The 22,342-nt window shown below is 31.8% G+C and overlaps 1 protein-coding gene across 1 annotated transcript; it reads left to right on the top strand.

Moving 5' to 3' along the window:
- The first annotated feature begins 327 nt into the window (after positions 1-327).
- On the top strand, positions 328-19,718 carry LOC127732963 (uncharacterized). Its single transcript, XM_052242204.1, has 2 exons — positions 328-546; positions 13,589-19,718. The coding sequence occupies exon 2, from the start codon at positions 13,642-13,644 to the stop codon at positions 15,430-15,432; it is 1,791 nt and encodes a 596-aa protein (XP_052098164.1). The 5' UTR covers positions 328-546; positions 13,589-13,641; the 3' UTR covers positions 15,433-19,718.
- Positions 19,719-22,342: the final 2,624 nt, after the last annotated feature.

Below are 22,342 nucleotides of genomic sequence, written 5' to 3'. Positions count from 1 at the left end.
AAGACATTCCAAGTCCATACAAAAGACTCTTGACCTTTATGACCCAAGGGTTTGAATCTACAGATTTAGTGAATATATCATATGCCAAAGAATTTTCCGAAGAAACTATATGGTTCAGGTAGTTGAATATTGAATATAATATTTTATTTTTCAAGGGAATTCTATTAAGTTCGGCTCGACATCCATATTCACCTGAATGACTAGACTAGACTGTTTAGGGTTTACTGTAAAAGTTATAGACCCTCAATTAAGATATTTGTTATTTTTCCTTCCTTTATTTTAAAAACTTTAAAAACGAAGAGACAAGGAAATATCTGTATAGTTGTGTGATTTTTTGTTACCTGGTGTAACCATATATATGACAAGAAGGGTTGTGAAGGTAATAAAAATATAAATCGTTATCACCTGTGTCTTTTATTCTAAGAATCGAGATTTTACGGACAATGAAACTGAAAGCTGATGAATCACTAAGTTCATACTAGTACAGATAACAAAGACCAAGTTACGTTTAATAACGAAGTCACCCACATTAGATTCATTACTAAGGTAAATAACTAAATATGTCATTAGATTTGGGTGATTTAAAGGGGCACTAGTTACTAATTAGATAGTCCAAATAATTATGACGTCTTGAAAGGCTATTTTAATTTACGAAGGCTTCACAGAAAAAAAATTAAAATAGCCTTTCAAGCATTGTGCTTTCAAGACGTCATAATTATTTGGACTACGAAATAGACAGAAAATCAAAATATTGTTAATTTTTTGTTTCAAACATTTATAAAAGCGAAATATAGAAATGATATTTCGCTATTAGCAGTCAGATTGGTTCAATTTCGTCAAAATAAGAATAGATAAAAAATATCGCTGATGTATTATTGGCTAATCAACTCATTTGAATCCGTATTTATGTAACCTTTAATTGACTTTAAGTGGAAATGGGTTGCGCATGTGTTCAGCATGTTTATTCATTAAAAAGACAATAATGTCAACATTGAAAAGTGAAACAAGAACAAGAGAAACATCAGGAATAACCATTTCATTGACTGGTTCGGCCCACAAATCAGATTGATACAAAAATTTCACAAAATATTTCACATATGTTGAGTCTTTTATACAAGAAAAAGACCAACTCCAAGCTAACTCGAATAGTTCTGCAGCCTCTAGCGGCCTTTCGAGCAACGATATGATAGTGTAACGACCCACATTATTCGGATGAACCATCAGGCGATAATGCCGCACACCTACACTTATTTTGACAACAAAAGAAAAACGCAATCTTGTAATATTTCAATGGGCACTACTAATACATTTGCGTGTCAAGTTGTTTCAAATTCAGAAAACAATATCAAAAGAAATATATCTCTTTTTAACCTAAACCTGATATATACAATACGGTAGAGAAAGGAACCAACAGTCACTAGGTATAGGAATTATCATTGGTATATTAGGTATGCTAATTTTAGAAGAATGTATTGTTTTAGTCCAATAATTGCGTAACGTATTTTGAACGTATTGTAAAATCATACAAACAAATTTAACTAGCAACAACATTTTTTTGGTTTTAAAGAAAACTCTGTGGAACGGTTATTATCATTGGACAATGGCAATATTTAGACAATTCTAAGAACCGTTTCAACAAAAGATACACGTCACATATGTAAGCATGACTACTATCAAGTATTTGGCTGAATATTGTGAACAAGAAATCAGACGGATCCATGTACATGCAATGATCCTGTCAGTCCAAGAATTTGCCAATAAAACATTTAAATGACGTCAAAAATCAGCGTATATATATAGTAAAAGAGTTTTTGCTGGTAATGGAGATGATATGAATCAAACGTTCTCTAGTCTGTTTCGGGGTATTTCTTAGACTGGAATCCGCTTGTATAACGTTGCACTCAAAGTGTAGTAGTCAGCCGAGAGCCAGCTAGTTTAAACGTGTTTTATGTTGTTCGAGGCTAGGTGTATTCTATGGAAAAGTTGAGCTATTGTAATGGTTTTCATTAAATAAGATGTATGTAAGCTGGGACTATTATACTAACATTATTAGTATAATAGTCCCAGATGTAAGTACATGTATAACAATTAAAGGAATTATTTTGTCTATTTTCTTTAGAGATCAAAATGTCAAAGTTGAATGCGAAATCTTTTAAAAATCTATGACATGGCGACTCACTTACTGAAACTTGACATCAAGTTACGATCGACTTCAGATATTGAACGGAAATCCAGATTGGGAAGGACGAAATAAACGTTAGGCCAATGCATGGCTGTCATTTGGTTTATCGAGGAAATTTATCGTGAAAGAATGATGTAACAGTGATCATGCATTGCGGTCAGATCGTGAAGGCAAAAAAAAAAAAACAGTGGTGCAAAAATCCGTTGCATTATCAAAAGGCGGAAAAAATCAGAAAAAAAGAAAATTTATCTGTCAAAATGATTATTATTCCTCAATAAGACTTTGCACTAAGAAATAGGAAAAATGCAGTGCTCTTTTTTAAAAACACAAAAGGCGACACATTTGAATCGGATAATGGTCACATTCGACTAAATCTTGTATGTGTCAGATAGTACAGTAAAATGGAATTGAAGATTTCCACGAAAAGGTTCAGATTGTTTTTTTAAAAGAAGAATGTTGTTAATTGTTTATCAAAATTGATCGTGAATGATCAGGAAACGAATTATTTTGATCGCGAAAGCAATGCGTGACCAGACCAGACTGTATAGATTTTGCTCATTGTAGAAGACTGCACGGTGACCTATACGGCTATAGTTGCTTACATCTACGTCTTTTGGTCTCTTGTGGATAGTTTTCTCATTGGCAACCATACCACATCTTTTACTTATTTTTATATTAAGTATGATGTTCTTACATTGATTGAAGCGCGTATTATGATGTTAATTAGAACGTAAATGAATGGTTTTGTTTATTTTGTGTACGGTTGAACACCACCTCATTTTATACGAAACCTTTTAAAATAACTCAATTAAAAAGATAAAAATTTTCAATATTGAAGATGGATAAACAAATCTTTAGATTCTCTTACATAGTTTATTTGTGTTTTTGTTATATAAAACCATATATGAAATAAAACTGACTACTAGACTGCATCCAAAATGATGATGGCAATGAAAACGTCAATGACTGTCATGTCCCTATAAATTATTCCCATGATATTCCCTTAGTAAGACGTTAATTTGATAAAGGAGTAAACCTACATGACAACCTTCTTATATCCCTTTCTAAAGATTTGCAATTTAGACTTCTTTATGGGAGATTTCTATGTGACTTATTGGGATCTTACACTTTTTACAATTTCAATGGTCAAAGATCAGTTGATTATATGCTAGCATCAAAAACTCATTTGTTTTAAATGTCATGACTGTACTGATTGACTGTTATTTTTATAAAGGAGATTCACTTGACTGAAAAATGTTAAAAATTAAGCATGCATGTTTGGTAATAATAATGATAAATGTTATAACTCATAAGAAGTCAGTTAAAGTACAGTGATACATGTATAGACTATATCTAAAACATTTGATAAAAGCCTAATTATCAGATAGAAAGTCTATGAAAGTATGTAAATAAACAAAGTGAAAAGCTTAGATGTATAGTGTAAGAAGTTTTAAATTTTTTCTTTGATAATTATCAGTAGTCAGACAAGTCAATATATAAGATTACAAGAGTTATCTTTCTTATTACATGTAATATATAATTGTAATTGTTCTTGTTAACCATTGGTATATAATTTTCTTTGTACATAGTATAAAAACTTGGTGTCGAGATAAAAAATGTGTTTATTCACAAAGAAATCGAAATTACATATCAGTTGCTGGAATATAAATGGTTTTAAAAGTAAAGGGTACAATAAATATCAAGACTATAGATTTTTAGGGGAAATAGAAACAAAGGATATTATTTGTTTATTGGAGACACATTGTACCCAGGAGGAATCATTAGTTATTAATGGGTTTAATTCAGTTCATTTATCAAGAGCAAAATCCAAAAAGTCAAATAAAATATCGGGAGGAATTTCAGTTCTTGTAAAATCAAACTTGAAAGCTGGGGTTAAATTTTTAGAACACAAAACTAATGATTACATATGGTTAAAACTTTGTAGCACATTTTTCAGCACAACTGAGGATATATATCTTTGTTTCATTTATGATCCACCCTCTAATTCTTCTTACACACTATCTCTAGATGAGGAAATTTTTGACCTTTTGGAAACAGATATTGAGAAATATTCAAAAAGTGGAAGTACAATTTTAGCAGGAGATTTGAATTCTAGAACAGGTACTAAACAACCAGATTTTATTGAGGGGGATAATAGAAATGGTGTAAACCAGATTTTTAATAACTTTGATCCAGATATAAATGTACCTGTACGTTTTAGTATGGACGAAACTATCTTGTCTAGGGGTAAATATTTAAATGATATCTGTATTGAAACAGGTCTTAGAATTTTAAATGGACGAACTACTGGAGACTCTATTGGCCAATTAACATGCTATACTCCAAATGGATATAGCGTTGTAGACTATTTTATTGTATCAGAAAATTTGTTATCAAAGGTATGTTTTTTTAAAGTCCATAACTTATTGGGCGATCTCTCCGATCATTGTCAGACTTCTGTGTTATTGAACATACAGTGTAAAATAAAAGGAGATACATGTCACACTCAGATGTCTCTAAAAAGTTATAAATGGAATGAGAACTCTTCTGAATTATTTCAGGAAGCATTATCTTCAGGCGGTATGCAATAAAAAATTTTGAATTTTAATAAAACTGATTACCATTCTGATATTAATAATATGATTAAAGATGTTAATACTATATTCTATGAAGCAGCAAATTTATTACTAAAACAAAAGCCTACTAAAAAATCAACAAGCAAGTTAAAACAAAATGTACAGAAAAAAACCCGATTGGTTAGATGCTTCATTATCTAAATTAAAAAATAACCTAAATGATATAAAGAAAAATTGTTACAAAAATATCCTTTTGATCCAGTAATAAGGTCATCTTTTTTCAGTCTTTTAAAACATTACAGAAAAACAAGAAAGAAAAAAATAAGGGATTTTCGACAAGATTTAATAGATAAATTAGATAATTTAAAAGACGATAATCCAAGTCAATATTGGGCACTGCTTCATGAGTTATCAGATACAAATAGGGAGAATTCCACATCTGATGTGTCAACAGATGCTTGGTTTTCTTATGTTAAAAATTTAAATGAAAAAGAGACCAATGCGTCCTGTGATTATTTAAAAGATAAGCTAAAAGATATGGAAAGAGAAAAAATACTGAACTTGATAATTTGATTTCAAAAACAGAAATAGAAAAGGCGATTAGTACACTAAAAAATAAAAAAAGCCAGTGGTTTTGCCTCAATTTTAAATGAAATGTTAAAGTCCAGTCAAATATATTTAGTTCCTTGTTTTCAAAAATTGTTTAATAGTATCTTAATTTTCCCAAAATTTGGGCAAAAGGATATATAGTTTCTTTATTCAAAAGTGGTTCAAAAGACGACCCTTCAAATTATAGAGGAATTACCATTGGAAGTTGTTTAGGCAAGTTATTTGTGAAAATTTTAAATATTCGTTTAGAGAAGTTTTTGGCAAGTAGAAATATTATTAAACCGGAACAAATTGGTTTCTGTAAAAGCAAGCGCACCAGTGATCATCATTTAGTTTTGAGAACTATTATAGAAAAGTATACTCAACAAGGCGATAAAAATTTCTTTACATGCTTTGTTGACCTAAGAAGAGCCTTTGACACTGTTAGTCATGATGGACTCTTTTATAAACTGAGAAATATTGGAGTCAGTGATTTATTTTATAACACTCTAAAAGATATGTATAATAATATTGAACTTTGTGTAAAGGTAGACAAATATTCTATGACTGAAAACTTTACATCTAACATAGGAGTCAAACAAGGGGATAATTTAAGTCCCACTTTATTTAAAATTTTTATAAATGATATTCTTGACTCATTTGATGAGACCTGTAAACCTGCTATTTGAAATTCCTTACAGCTTAATTGCTTATTGTATGCAGATGACTTAGTATTGATGTCAGAAACAGCTGATGGTTTACAGAAGTGTATTGATAAACTATATAACTACTGTGATAAATTAGGGCTCCAAATAAATATAAAGAAAACTAAATCAGTAGGATTTAATAAAACAGGAAAACTGTATGAAAAAATATTTAATGTTAATAATGTACCTATTGAAAGGGCTAGGGGTTATAAATATTTAGGAATTTATGTAAGTGCAAGTGGAAGCTTTACAGAGGCTAAAGAAGATTTATATAAAAGGGGATTGAAAGCTTTATTTAAATATAAAAAAAGTTTTAACTTATATATAAACCTAAAATAAACACATTTTCACATATATTTGATCATACTGTGAAACCTGTGTTGTTATATGGGAGTGAAATATGGGGAGCTTCAGTAATAAATAAACTAAATAAAAATGAACATAATCTATTTAAACTATGCAAGGACATGAAACCAGAAAGTATTCATGTCAAATTCTGTAAATTTTCTATGGGTTTAGGTAAGAAATCTACAAATATAGCTGTATTGGGTGAAATGGGAAGATATCCCTTATTTCTTGAAGTAATTTTAAATATGTTTAGATATTATAAATATGTATTAAAGTCTGATGATATCCTTCTCTCTGAAGCTCTGAATGTCTCTAGATCACTAAATAGTTTAAACAAAAATAGTTGGTATAGTTGTATTGTTATTCTTATGAAATATCTTGATATAGATCTTAAACTTGTTAAAAATTCAAAGATGGATTTAAAATCACTAATTTACCGGAAATTAAAACAGAAATATTCTTGTATTTGGAAATCTGAACTTTACAATGATAGACAAAAATAAACAGCATGGAAATAAACTAAGAACTTACAGATTATTTAAAGAAAATATTGGTATGGAAAAATACTTATTAATTTTAAATGAGGATGATAGGCGACTGCTCACTAAGTTCAGAGTCAGTGCACATAAATTAGAAATTGAAAGAGGCAGATATGTGGGGCTTCGAGTGGAGGATAGAATATGTAAATTATGCAACACTGAAGTTGAAGATGAAATTTTCTTCTTCAGTGTCCTGTTTTAGAAAATAAAAGATCTGAATATATAAATTACTTTAATAAGGTTAACAAAAACTTTAAAAGCCTCCCAAATAAATCAAAATTAATATGGTTAATGTCATCTGAGGATAATGTTATAATTAAAAAAGTAAGTTTATTATTGTGTACTTTATTCAAAGAGAGAAATTTAATTCTAGATACAGTTTAGTCACCGGTAGTTTGTCCATCTATATTATATTGTAAAACTACTGTAGAAATTATTCTGCTGAGAAAGACTTGATTTTGTTTAATTGTTAATAATCAATGTAATCAATATGTAATCACTTGTATGAAATTGAACTTAATTGTGCTGCTCAAATTATTGGGCGTCATAATTGACAATAAAAAACTTTGTATTTGTATTTTGTATTTGCATTTGTTCTCTGCCGGAGTTTTCTGACCTTATGCTTTAATCATACACTCAAAGAGGGACAACTCTTGCGTCTCTACCTAAATATGGTACACTCAATTATCATAATGCTCTATTTCAAAAAGAGTCAGTAAACGATATAGTAAGTGTAATAGACGTGTTAGGAAAGGGATTTAAATACTGCGTTGATGTTAAATACCAATATCGATACAAGATTAAAGTGTGGACTTTCTCAAAATGCAATTGCACTGAAAAGTATCCCGGCGTAGTATAATAGTTTAGCTTTGTGGTGTGTTTGATACAACATGAAGCGAACAGTTAACGTCGACTCCAAATTTCAAGATGTACATTGGCCTTACGTAGATCTTCATATATTCATACATTAATTTGTATTTGTTTGATTTAAGAGTGCAAAACAAAACTTAACAAAAATATATGTAAGAGTCAAGAATGAGAATGACGGATTTTACGGCCACAAGTCCAAATATATATATTAAGCGATATGAATAGAATATGTTTAATAGTTAAATAACTCAGTTTGTCTCTCCACAAAAGATATGTCCTATTTTCGTTGCAAAATATAGTTGTTGGCATGCATTTTGTGTTCTGGGATACAGGGACGCGTATGTGTGGCTTAAACAAACCAGTACTAATCTGAACACATCGTTATATCTTTATATAAAAAAATAAATAAAAAGTGGACACAAGTGGATAAAATGCTATTTCTATATATAAAACTTTAAGAAGCAGGGGGCTACAGAAGAAAGTTGTCTTGCTGCGCATCGTTTTAATGTTCAAGAAAACCACTTTTCACGAATTATATGTGATTCGTATTGTCTACTTCTATCTGGGTATGAATGCAATGAATAGACAGAGGGACGAAAGAACGGACGGATGGACCCATTCACCCATCACTATATACCGTCCAATTTAGAAAGCGGAGTGTATAGTGAATCTAATGCAAAACAAAATGAAGCAAATTGAAAAAAAAAATGCCCGACATATAATTTAGCAGAGGTGAAAATGAATATTCCATTTTCAAAATAACCTCCTGACCCAAAGATACTAACATTAACTTCTCCATTTGAAAGTTTAACGGCACTTTCAACAATATCTCAATTCAATCGTGGTGTTCTGTTTTGTTGGTGGAGGAAACCGTGATAACAAGAAAAAAAAAACAACTTCCGACCCTTCAACGAAATGTAAATTTAACATGCTTGATAATGTCCAAACGTTGTAATCTTTTAAAACTTCATTCGATAACCTCTCTTTTCCGAAAAACTAACTGATTTAAGTTGATAGAAAGAAAATGTCAGGGAAAATGCGAATAATAATAATTAATTCACACATTTTAACGTTTTTTAGGTATTGTCGCTTTTCAACATTATATTAAATTCCCAGTGACCTTTCTAGATAAAATAAAAATATAAAGATAATCAAATTGAAAACGCTTTTGTTTCAGTCTTTTTTTTAATTGTCAAGTACACATTTCTAGTTTGGTTTATTTGTAGAATTTTACGCTGCTGTGTAACACATTTATCTATTCTAGAAAATGATATACAATAAGGAGATGTGGTATAATGATTGGCAAAATAGACAAATATCTACCAGAGACCAAAGGACGTAAATGTTTGCAACTATAGGTCACCGTATGACAGACCCCCAACATGGAGCAAAACCCATCCCGCATATAATTTTAGCTAAGAAAGGCCCCGAAATGACAATTATTTCTTTAAATACATTTTAAATAAACGAACGTTTTGAACAAATATTGATGTAGAGTAAAAAAATCGGATTCGAATATGATTTGATTCCTGTGTTTTTTTTTATTCATTTATTTTAATCACTTTGAAGATTTTCTTTGTAGTCGTTCAACAAAATAGAAAGAAATTGGGGAACACCGATCTTAAACTTAATCGATCTCTTCTATGAAACAATGCAATTTTGAGAATAATGATCATATTGTTTTTCTGGATCCTCGTCCGTGTATTGCGGAATAAATCGTTACTATTTTATTGTTTAAAAATCATCTCAGCATTATCAAACAAACCCATACAGGTAACTATATTGAATGATTATCTGTTCTTTTTGAGATGGTCCCCACTATAGCCTGTAGTGGTATTGGTATTTAACATCAGCGTCAAAATCGTATTGACTTTACTAACACGTCTAATAAACAAGATGATGACGTAATGATATTGATTTATTAGTATCGTCAGTTAATGACATATATGTAGATGCAATGTGCAGCATCACAAACTAAAAAAAGGAAAGTTCTCGTCCTTCTATAAATAAAAGAAAGAGGAGAGCTAAATAAAAAAAAGAAAAAAAAAAGCAATGAATGTCTTATGATTGTCGTTTACTAAGGTTTCATCGTAAAATATTTCAAAAAGACAAAAATAATGTACGCCTTCGTCAAACTTATTTGAATTGTGAAAAAAACATTATAATAAACAAAAACAAAAAAGAGGATAAAAGCAGAGTTGTAATGATCTGATGAGTTAAGGCCTTTTTCAACTGATTTTTTTATAGTTTGTTCTTACTGTTACACCACTTTCCTAGATAAGGGGGAGGGTTTGGCGCCAGCAAACATATTTAAACCCCGCCACATTCTGTATGTGCCTGTCCCAAGTCAGGAGTCTGTAATAAAGTGGTTGTCGTTTGTTGTTGTATATCAGTTTTGTTTTTCGTTTATTGTTTTGTACATAAATCAGGCCGTAGTTTTATCGTTTAGATTATTTTACCTTTTTCATTTCATGGCCTTTCAAAGCTTGCTATACGGTATTGGTTTTGTTCATTGTTGAAGGCCGTATGGTGACCTATTGTAGCAGTTGCTAACTTCTTTATTGTCAATCATACCACATCTTCTTACTTTTAAATATACTAGACACTGCAGATAAACTTCCATTTTAAAAGGTTCAGAATATGATTACGAAAATCAATGTACTTGGTGTCCATGGAAAGGCTTCCAATATAGCTTTACGTACAGAACTGGAGCGTTATTCATTATATTTTATATCATATAAATAAATGTTTAAATATTATGCTAGATAAACTGACATTGAACGTGGGAAGAACAAAATATTTGATTTTTTAAGTTCTGCATTCATAGAAGATAAAAGTTTAAATTCACAGAAGAGCTATTGCTGGCTGCAATCAAACTAAAAAAGTTACTTAATTGGATTCACTTCAAGTATTATATACCAAAGGCACATTTAGGGGGGGGGGCAGGGACCAGGCCCCCCTTATGGCGCTACACATAGGGTAAACGCATAGACTTTTTACAAGTCCCACTCCTTACGTTGCCTTGTTGGTGCCCCTCTCTTTTCAAAATCCTGGAATAAACCTGAGCCTGAGTATTTTTTGCCGTTTTGTAACATACGAAACTTAATTCGTTGATAAGTGCAATCTATTGTAACATCGGACAAACTTAACTTATCCATGGTTATCGGTCACACAGAAATGTAAACATTCGGGACATTCGAAGTTAAAGGGCAAGGATTGTTTAACATACTATTTAGATAACCGTTAATTACTCTCGTAATGGCAATTAAGAGTATATGAATTGTTTTAAATACATAATTCAATCAAAAAGGCAATTACTTTACTAGTACTTGTCAATCAACGTTGTTGTCAGAGTAAAAATTGAAATCAGTGCATTTAGAAACCTTTTATAGAAAACCTTCGAAATGTTGCCCTTTCCAGAACTCGAATTTTAATCGGACTACAATTTTTACGTGTCAGTAGAATATAACCTCGAAGATTTACTTGGATACTTACTAACATTCTAACTCACACTCGAAGATTAACCGTACTTAATACTCCTAACATAAATCATTAAAAAGTTTTAAATACAGGCCTAAGTTATGGTATGCTCTTTTGAAGAAATGGAAAAGTTCTTTCATGGACATCTGACTCTTATATATCTTCGTTTAACTGGAACAGATATGTATCTTCTTCGTACATTATATCCTAGCGTTTACTTTCAAAAGTTTTAACTGTAAGTAGATTTTCCATATTAATTTTATGATAGAAATAGCCTCTTGAGGAAATATTTTTTAGCATCTAAACTGAACCGTGTGTATTTGAACACTTTTATTTTGGCATTGCACAAGTTCATTCTTTTTTCATACTGTATTTACACTAAATCCGTTGGACGTGTCCTGATTGATACACTACTCTGGGAGAATATGAAATATTTATTGGTTGTAATTGTCTTTGAACTAGATTTCAGTAATTACTTTTAGATCGGTACTTTGTGTCTTTTGTTTTTATATAAGTTTGTTTGTGTTGGTGCTACGTGCCAATCTGATGAAACAAGTCATTTCAAACTGTTTTATTATACAGTTAAATATTATGTCGTGCTTTTACAGCACTGTCTCAGGTCATTCTAGTCGTGACGGCCCCAAGTCAGGAGCCTGTAATTCAGAGGTTATCACATTCAAATAAATAAAACTGTTGTTAAGTTAGGCAAACTTTAAAATTATCTTTGTTTCCCCTTCCCGACTGAGGTTTTCAGGGTATGGGTAGGTAGGTTGGCAAATTATTTTATTTTATTCCTTGATATGGTTTTCTATATTGAATTTGTACAAAGTTCAAAGTAGATAGATTTTAAAGCATGATTCAGACCATTTTTACTCAAAGATTATATCCTTTATACAGGAACAGAGGTTAAAGACCAAGCAAATCAAGATGCATGCACTCAGTGGGTTGAAAGATGCTTCAGTTTTTTTTTTTAAGATACCACATCATTGAACTATATATATATATATATATATATATATATATCATTAGGTATTTTCTAAACCATGTTTTTCTTAATTCTAAATAAAGTTTTGATGTACTTTTAAAATTTGTCACATTCTAACTTAATTATATAACTTTATTGAACATGTTGAGATATGAACACAATACATGACTAGACATATTCTCAAGTGACTAGAATCAAACAGGATCTTTCTTTGAACTTCAAAACAAAGTATATCAAAACCATATTTTAAAACATTTAAAAATAAAGTCTTCAATAAGATAAAATTTCAGACAAAATTATGACAATGAAGTAAAACGTTTTCAAGTTTGACAGGGTCACTATTCTCCAATGTTGACAGCTTTGCCGAAAAGTTGCCATTCGTTAAGGCATAATCAATAGGATCATCAACCTCAGCATCTCCGATTGCTTCGTCCATGATTTCACTGATCGTTTATTTGGGGCTTATCTTCAAAATTTTCTTACTACAGTAGACTCCGGCAAGTCGGATACCCAAAATGCCAGCCAAAAATATCACATTATCCGATAGATTCAATTAGACGATAAATGTATATTCATTGAATATTCTGCAATAATGAGTTGACCTAATCCTGAGATGTAACTAGCCCTGGCCACTGCTATATATATAAAAGGGTTGGAGTTATTTTTATAAAATTCATCACTACGATGCTTGTGTAAAAAATTTATCAGCTGGTTATGTAATCCCTTATGAAAAGTGAATGTTTGCTGCAACCTTGCGGTAAGGTTGCAGCAAACTTGCCGCAATCCTTTTAGTTCGCCAGAAGACCTGAAAGTTGTTCACCAGTGTTCGCCGCTAGCAGCGACCTTTCGGCAAACAAATGTAAAAGATTACCGCAAGCTCTTTACTTTCTTAAAATTGAAGGAACTTTGTAAACAGACTTTACAGCAGGTCCCAAGTTTGCTGGAACTTCGCCGCAAACTTTATAGCATGCCTTTACCATTATATGTAGCTTATTTCCAACACTGCATGAGCATGCTCCATGCACTAAAAACAGACTTCCTGCTTCTTTAAATTTGAAATAGGAGGGAAGTTATAATGTCGGTGTTTTCATGTAAAAAGTAAATGGATGTTATATATAATAGATGTCTGAGTTATATATAATTCAATTAGTTCCTGGAACAGGCCATACATCATTGATCATCTCTCTGTAAGTTATTTTAGACAATTTAAATTGATAAGCAATATTATTGTTACAATAGTTATGTCAAATAACCCCCATTTTTGACATTAACAATTGTGTTACTCCCTTACTCATGTTAATTTTAAATTTCAGATATTTGACATCAATGGAGTAAGAACGGAATTAGAATACAAAATAAAGAAGAAATGTTTGTTCTTTTATATCAGCGAATACCTTTCGGGCTGAACATTGTTTTTGGACCTTTAGTATCATATTTGGCTATTTTGATGAACATAATTGTCTGTTGGACACTTACTTCGAAAAAACTTATATCAACATCGACAGTACTCATGCAGGGATTAGCACTTGCCGATGGTCTCACTGCCTTTTTTCTTTATGGCATTGAACCTATTTTCGCCCCGTTTTACAGATATATTACAAGCAAAGTTGTTGATTTACCACCCCCGTATTGTATCATACACTACTGGACCACACCAATGGCTGATAATTTTCATTTGACGTCTGTACTGCTAACAACGTGTCTAGGTTTACAGAAAATGATCGCCATTGCGTTTCCAATATGGGCTCGTTCAAACATGTCGCCAAAGATATCTGCAATAGTATGCTGTGTATGTTTCTTTTTTTCACTCTCAATACATCTACCTCGAGCATTATTGGTTCAGTTCGGTGAAGCACAAAACGATATATGTAAAATGCTAAAGCCAACAGAAGAATTAGAAAGTTACGCCCTGACATCGTACCCACTCCTCTACACTGTGTTGTTGGCATTAGCAGTGGCAGCTATGTTAACTTCTACTGTCTATATAACGTATAAACTATTTAAGCGGAAACAACTGAGAGGAAAGAATACATTTTCAAAATACGAAAGAAATTCCTGTATACTGATCCTTTGTGTACTTGTAGTTTTTGTAGTGTCAGAATGTCCTCGGCTTTACATCAATGGAACGGTCTCTAATACATACTGGGAAAGAACAGATAAAACGTCATACATTAGGAAAAAAGTTCGGACAGATATAGAAAGAGATGCACACGATTGTTTGCAACGAATGACAACACGCATAGCGATGGATATAGAAACCGGGTGTTCTAGTCGGAGCGGTTCTAGAGAAGAAGACGACTTAAAAAAGGAAAGGGTAGCTAAACTTCTAGAAAATATAATAGCATTTTCAACAACGGATAAACACACAACCCAGTTTGACCGAAGCGTGCACATGACTAAAAAAATGTCCATTAGACAGCGATATGACAACATTTTAAATTCAACACTGATAAATCCTAGTTTTTTCAAAGGTACAAGTCAAGATCTTATGACCGAAATTGTAGTATCAACGTATTGCTCCATGATCGTTAATACAGATGATCGAATCGCACTTGCAGCTTTCAATAAAAGTTGTACGAATGCATCTGAATTAACCATGGGCTTGTCAATATTTAAATTTATGAAATATGACATCGATAAAGTATTTGCAAGCAGAGCCCGCAATTCTGTCGTTCAGGGTTACAGTGAACTGATAAATCAAGTTATTTCAAATCTTACCGATAACATGAAAATTAAGGCTATTACTGAGGATGAAGTCGCTAGTGTTTGGACACTATGCATGGACTCAACTTTTTTCCATTTTTCAGAATACACCGAGTGTTCTATTGGTCTGTACAAGTCATTACTTGACCATCTATTATCATTAATACTGGCTTCCTCGCCGTATACAGAACAGATGAATTACATGATAAATACCGTCATAGACTACGGAGATGCCGATTTAAAAGATCTGAAACTATTCATTGAAATTATAAAACTTTTCACAGTGATTGCATGTGCCTCTAATTTTGTTATTTACATTGCAATGAGTGCAAAACTCAGAAATGAAATGCGTTTAATGATTTTGACGTGCGTGTATTGCAAACAATATAAGTGCATTACTGAAAAAGATCAACGAGAACAACATTCCACAATCCATGACTCAATCCCACTATAAGTCATTTGAAGAATGAACGAGTTTCTATTGTCGTAACAGTAGCCTTAGACAAGTGTTCCTTATTTATATTTAACTTTCTTCTTTTTTAACTAACAAAAGAGAAACATGTAATTGACTGATTTGACAGTCAACTTCCATTGCTATTTGACATTCGGCTGATTAATTGGGTATTCGACTTTTTTTTCTTTATTAGACAAGACGAATGTGTAATAGTTGCTAATTTGACATTCATTTTGTTTTCATTTTGATATTTGAAAGACAAATACATGCAAATATTCCAGTCTTGTTTGCCATTTTATATTCTTCCTATACTACTATTCTAACATTTGAAAGACACACAAGTAATTATAGTTCATTGGTTGACATTCATCTTTTGTTAAAAATTTACTAATTTGACAATCCCTTCAATTTTTTTCCCCTTCTCTAACAGTTTTTAAAAAGGCTAATAAGCAAGTGTTCCTTGGTTGACATTCATCTTCTATTCTTTCATTCTTTTTGTATAGAAAGACGAATAAACAACATTTGTTACTTGTTGGTCTTTCTCATTTTACATGTCTGGTTAATCTACGGACTATATAAATCTGGAAAATATTCTAGACAATAGTTCATTTTCCAATTACCTACGTTTTTTTCCTATTTTCGATTTTTTCAAACAGAGACAAATCCCAGGTCAAACAAACTATTCCCCTGTCTATACAATCTTATGAAAACATTTTGTTCCTACTTAAAAAAATCAATTCGTAATTACCTATTTTTGCAACCCATTTTTACAATGTAATGCAATTTCGAAGTAAAAATTATTGTCAAAACCGCAAAAAACACCATCCTCATTCAATAGAGTTTATTAGACAGGGACACAGTTTGCCATACCCATGAGTTATTCCCCTGCGCAAAAAAAAAAATTGTCGGCAATTTAAAAATGAATAATTTACTACATATCGAGTTTGGCATACAACAGTTCTTTAGGCTAGCTTTTTCACGTTGGTCTTTGATCAGTTATTGACGTTAATACTTTGTCCAGTCAGAGGTCAAAAGTGTTTCACACTCCAAAATTACGCTACATATTCATATGAAACAAATTTTTAAAGTTATTTCCTGTCCGATTTGAATGGAGTTTTTACAATCAAATACAGAAATATCTGCATTTTGTATGTGCGTTTTATGTTCGTGGTATTCTGAAGTTTCACCTGGTGGTACCTTAAAAGACTTTCATGTAAGTGTGAAGTCTGACACCATAAAACCGTATCTAGTATACATGTATTTTATAAATACATCAGCCTACTAAACAAATGAACCTAGATAGCACAATTACCGACCAGGAATACGAAAATAGTTGTTTCATGAATTGTTGTTGATTAAATGTTTTCCCGTTTTCGCCAGATTTTTGTATTATAGGCCCTACTACTGACCTATGCCGTAGCAGTTCATTTAGTTTTTAAATTTCATTATGTTTTTTAAATATTGTCTGTTACTATATAGAAGGTTTTTATGGTCAACTGCATAAACACCAAGATTTTTTTATTAGTGTACTAAATAGGGACAGCAATTGACGGTACCAGTTTCATAGGTCTTTTGTGCAAAGTGGGCTACACTATCGATATAAAAGAATAATAAAACATAATTTGATTATTGTTTTTAACTTTCCTATTAAACCAGACAAACAAATTGTTTATCGGATAAATGGTTGACAGAGTAAAGGGGCGTATGATATTTGCGCCGATTTTATAAATTTTCCTTTTCATTTGCGCCGATTTGGTTGTTTCATTTGCGCCGATTCAATAATTTCAAGTTCCATTTGCTCCTTTTTGCATTTTAGTGCTGTGCTTTTTTCATGGCCTACTTTAACATATAAACTAGGCAGCAGTTTCATGGCATAAAGAGATTTTATTGTCCTTTGATATTTTAAAGGCTGTAAATAGATTTTTATATCGTTTGATATTTTATTGCTATAGTTATTTTAGTGGATGTAAACAGAGTGCTTTTAACCTTAGAATTGACTTGTTTTCCTCGAAATCCTACTTCCACCTCCCCATTGTGGGCAGGGGGCAACAGTTGTTTTAATTGATAATTCATAACATATGTATAACTGGCTAGCGGAAGAAGTTTATAATGATAAATAAAAATAGTTTCCACCTGTAATTTACCTGTAAACCAATTGGCCCAAATGAAAGAAATAATCGGCGCAAGTGAAATGCAGATCGGCGCATGCAAAACGCCGGAGTAAAGGGTTGTATTGCCAATGGGTTGTCAGAATGGACTATTGGACACACCCCAATGTAGGTCATTTTTTTACCTATCTGCGACTCTCTCGTACTAACAAATAAAAAGTATAAAAGTGTATTCATTGCAACAGGGTAGCAGTTCGAATTAACACAAAGTATCAAACAACTTACCTGATCGAGACATATCTATATTAATGAGGACATACGTCATGGTACATAGACATGTATACTGTTTACTTTTTTCGAACTTTGAATCTAAATTTAAGACGTCACAAAATTTAATGTGACGTCAACACTATATATAGCGTCGTTCATATTCCCGTAATACGAATACCACACGTGAACGATCGTTGATGATTGGTTGATTGTGTTTTGCTAAACGTCCAGTGACAAGTACTTTATGATTATTTAGGACGAGTGAACGATCAAAGATACCGACAAAGAAATACAAGATGAACTGTTTTCTTTTCAATTTGAAAACTGCTTGGAAATATGTTGAATAATATACTTTTTTCTAAATATTCGTCAGGTTGAGAGTCACTTTTGTGCATAGAAGGTTGGCACTACAAGCTCATCGGGGTCCTTACTGAATTAAGAATAAAAGGCTGGTCTATGTATCACATTTTAATTATTATATAGTGTATATAACGTAAATCATAGTAGACACTCTAGTACATTTGTTTGCTCTTCAAGTGCCATATTATTGGAATAAATTATTCGTTAGTTTATGAAAATATTGATTCTGACCCTCATGCAAAGCTATAGATCTAGTATATTGTTTTGTGGAATAAATGGGGAAAAAATGAGAGAAAAAAAAAACATAGTTGGAGGTGCTAACATAAATAATGTTGTCCCTGTAAAGTGGGTGACGCATATTCGCCGTGGACACATTTTCGCCGTTTTTGCTATTTTATTCTTTAAATTTCGTGTGCCTTTACCCAATACTTGCCTAAAAAGATGATAAACGCTGTTTGTAATGTTTGAACTGTTGATATACCTCTTTATCCCATTTCCAATGTTATTCGCACATATAAAGAAATACGCAGGTGTTTTTGAACGATTTTGGCAATTATGTAAGATTTATATGGCACGCATGCGCAGTCATAAAGTAAATATCTGTTAGAAAAATCGTATAGGAATGATCTCTCAAGCTAATTCATGTAATTGCAAACAATTGTTTTTATAATATACAAGGATAATGGGGATGGTCATATCATACATTGCGGCGAAAATGTGTCCACCGTGGTTCAAGAACAACTTGATTTCCTCTTGAGTTTGCGTTCATTTTTAAAACATATAACCAATGTTTTGAAGAGAATTCCTTTATCAAACATTTTTTTCATATAATAAACTTTCTGAAACCTACATAAAAAGTTTCAACTTCGAATTTAGGTCAGATGTAGGTGGAAATGAACGAATTTTGCGGCGAATATGCGTCACCCACTCTATGTCCTAATTTTTATTATTTTGAATTTTACTTTCCTCTATAATGTCTACTTTTCATTTTTTGTATTGCAAAAAAAAAGAGAAACAAATAATAATAAAAAAGGCATTATATAGACATTAAACAAGCTTATTTGATAAATGACCCGAGCTGTGCTCGTGAGTATCCATTCATAGAAGATTCGATTCATTTTTTTCTTAGAATACAATCCACTCTACACAAATTCTAGAAATGAGTTATTGAACATATTTAACACTTATTTTTAATTTCCATAGAACGAATTTCATTTGGAACATACGATTTGGATGTTAAACAAAACACAATCCTTTATAAAATATCCATTGTTACATACGCCATACAAAATGATTCTTCGATTGATATTGTTGTATCTTATGTACTCGTATCAAGCAGTCTCATTTCCGAACCAAACTTATAGTTTATGTTTATCCATAATTTATCTTTTGTATATATCTTTCTAATTGTACTTCAATATATATTTGCTGTCATCTTCAATTTTTGTATTTTTTTTTAAATTTTTGAAGTGGATTTTTAAGTTGTTTACTTGTATCGTTAGACAATAAAATATGTTAACTATTAAAATAAATTCGACTATCATTTAATTTGTTTGCTATTCATGTACTATCACAACGGTTTTTGAAAGAGGCTGACAGAACACTCGACTGTGAGAAAATGGCCTATTTGTAGAAATCAAAGATTATTTTTTTAGTGAGCTTTCAACAGTTTGTTCCATATTTACTGATCTGAAATGATATACAATTGAACTTGGTTCCGGGCTCTCAACTAAAACTACTACAGTCTGTTCATATCTTGCTTAGTATCATATCATATAGTGTAAAAATAATATAGAAAAAAATGCTTACATCCACTTCATTTGAACTTTGGTGGATAGTTGTCTCATTGGCAATCATACCACATCTCCTTATTTTTATATTAGTAAAAAATGGTTCAACTGTTAAATGATAATGAAAAAAAACATATTTCAATAATGAATTACTTTTGAAACGGATGCTTTCATTTAACATTTAAAAAAAATAAAAAGGAGACACCGATCTCGTTTGTCTAGGCATTCGAAACTACCGTAACATGCTAAATTTCACTGACTGGCGAATAATGAAAAATAACAATCAAAAGTTAAAAACAAATCTGGAAGTATAATGTGCAAGTAAAGTAAAATTCATCATAATTGACATATACATTTTCAAATAAGCAATGCTAATTAAAAAATTTAATTGAATATGTTCCTTATGTTTTTTTTATGTACATGATCTAATGTATAGAATGGTGAAATTCAATTGGTCTTTTTCTTAACGAAATGGAAATTGTTTTGTATATGCAAATCAATACAGTGTATACCGTGGTCGAAAGATGTCAAATCTGATTTTTTTGGTGGACATATTCCAATTGCTGCCATCAAGTTAATCAGTTGCCTGGTTAATGATCCTAGTCGCCTTCAAATCAGTCCCTTCATCTAAACTAAAAACAGAAAATTGCACAAAAATTCAAATACAACTAGATCTGTCTGCATAGCGGGACTATAACCTTACACACATTTTAATTGCTCCTGTGAAATTCAGTATTGAGGCAATGACGTTTTGAAATTTTTGGATTTCAGTCATTCATTTTATATAATCATTGCCTCTGTGTTCGATTGACATATGGTCACTAATAGGTCAATCTGAAAGAATTATACTGACCCAGGAAGAAAGTCTGAGTTTAGTAAACTGTTAATTCTGAAATTAAACGACAGAGTGACCAGACTTCGATATATGACCCCCCCTCCCCCCCAAAAAAAATAAATCCCATGATGTATCAGCATACCAGTTTAGTCAACCTCAGTTCCATGGTATAAAAGTTATGCACAGGGCACAAATCAGACAAGGTTTTACTATCAGAGGGGTCAAAAGTCACAGAGACCTGACTTTGGTATATGACACACACCAAGCCCATGATGTAACTGCATACCAAGTTTTGTTAACCTAAGTTTTATGGTTCAAAAGATATGAGCCGGACACGAATTGGATAAAGCTTTACTACTATAGAGATAAAAGGTCAAAGTCAAGGCCAGAGTGATCTGACTGGTATATGACACACCCTACGCCCTTGGCGCAACTGCATACTAAGTTTGGTTAACCTTAATTTTATATGTACAAAAGATATGAGCCAGACACAAATTTGACAAGGTTTAACTGTCATAGGGGTCCAAGGTCATGGTGACCTGACTTTGGTATATGACACACCTCCAGCCCATGATGCAACTGCATACCAAGTTTGGTTAACCTACGTTTTACGGTACGAAAGTTATGCACCCGTCACGGACAGACAGACTCCTATACCCCCCTTCTCCCGAACTTTGTTTTCGGGGGACAAAAATACAATGAGGACCAATTGCTTAAGATGAATGGTTAATAATAATTAAACCATTGTGGTGACGTCAGCCTATTCATTTACAGTGTATTCTTTTTCTAGAATCAACGCATCCTAAATCTGCCGCTGAAATTGACTCACCAAATTATATTCAATTGTTTCCTATTTCATTAAGTTTGAATTGGCTAATTTACTGATGTCTGTTCACTAATGGAATTAATTTAAAAACTTACCTTTAGTTTTTGTAATTTTTATATGCCTTCACTGGGAATCGAACCCTTCCTTGAAATCTGTTATGTGTGACTGACATTAACACACCGACGAAACCTCTCGGCTACCAATGGGTTACCCTATAGATGTTTATTTTATATATTTAAATGAACATCTGATATACATCGGTTCATCGGACACACAGTGCTTGTACCTTTATATAGACACAATAGGCATTCGTATAGTAGAAGTTGGTAGCCGCGAGGTTAGCATGGTTAAAATCAATGAGTTAAAGATCGGGATTTGTCGATTTAGGTTCGAATCCCTGTATTCTCTCTGTTGTTCCAATTCTTAAGTTATCCTGGTTTTTTTTCTAATTTTTTGCAAGTTATAGTGGATATTTTTGTTATAATAGCGAGTTTTACCGGTTTTTTTTTATTATTATTATTGACTATTTCACATGTTTGAAATAAAAATGATTACATTCTATTTGTCAATTTTTGTTTTATAAATATAGTATGATTTCATCTGTTTTACTACATAATTTTACAAAGGTTTGTTCGCAAATTCCTATGCGAGAAAATCGTGATGTGCCTAGAGTGCTAGAAAAAAAAATTCGATAACATACTTATTATATATACTTTATATA

Source organism: Mytilus californianus, unplaced genomic scaffold (genome assembly GCF_021869535.1).
Source record: "Mytilus californianus isolate M0D057914Y unplaced genomic scaffold, xbMytCali1.0.p SCAF_3, whole genome shotgun sequence".
In the NCBI taxonomy this organism is placed as follows: Eukaryota; Metazoa; Mollusca; class Bivalvia; order Mytilida; family Mytilidae; genus Mytilus; species Mytilus californianus.
The sequence above is the reverse complement of the archived record's forward strand: the minus strand, read 5'-3'. Positions and strand labels throughout refer to the sequence as shown.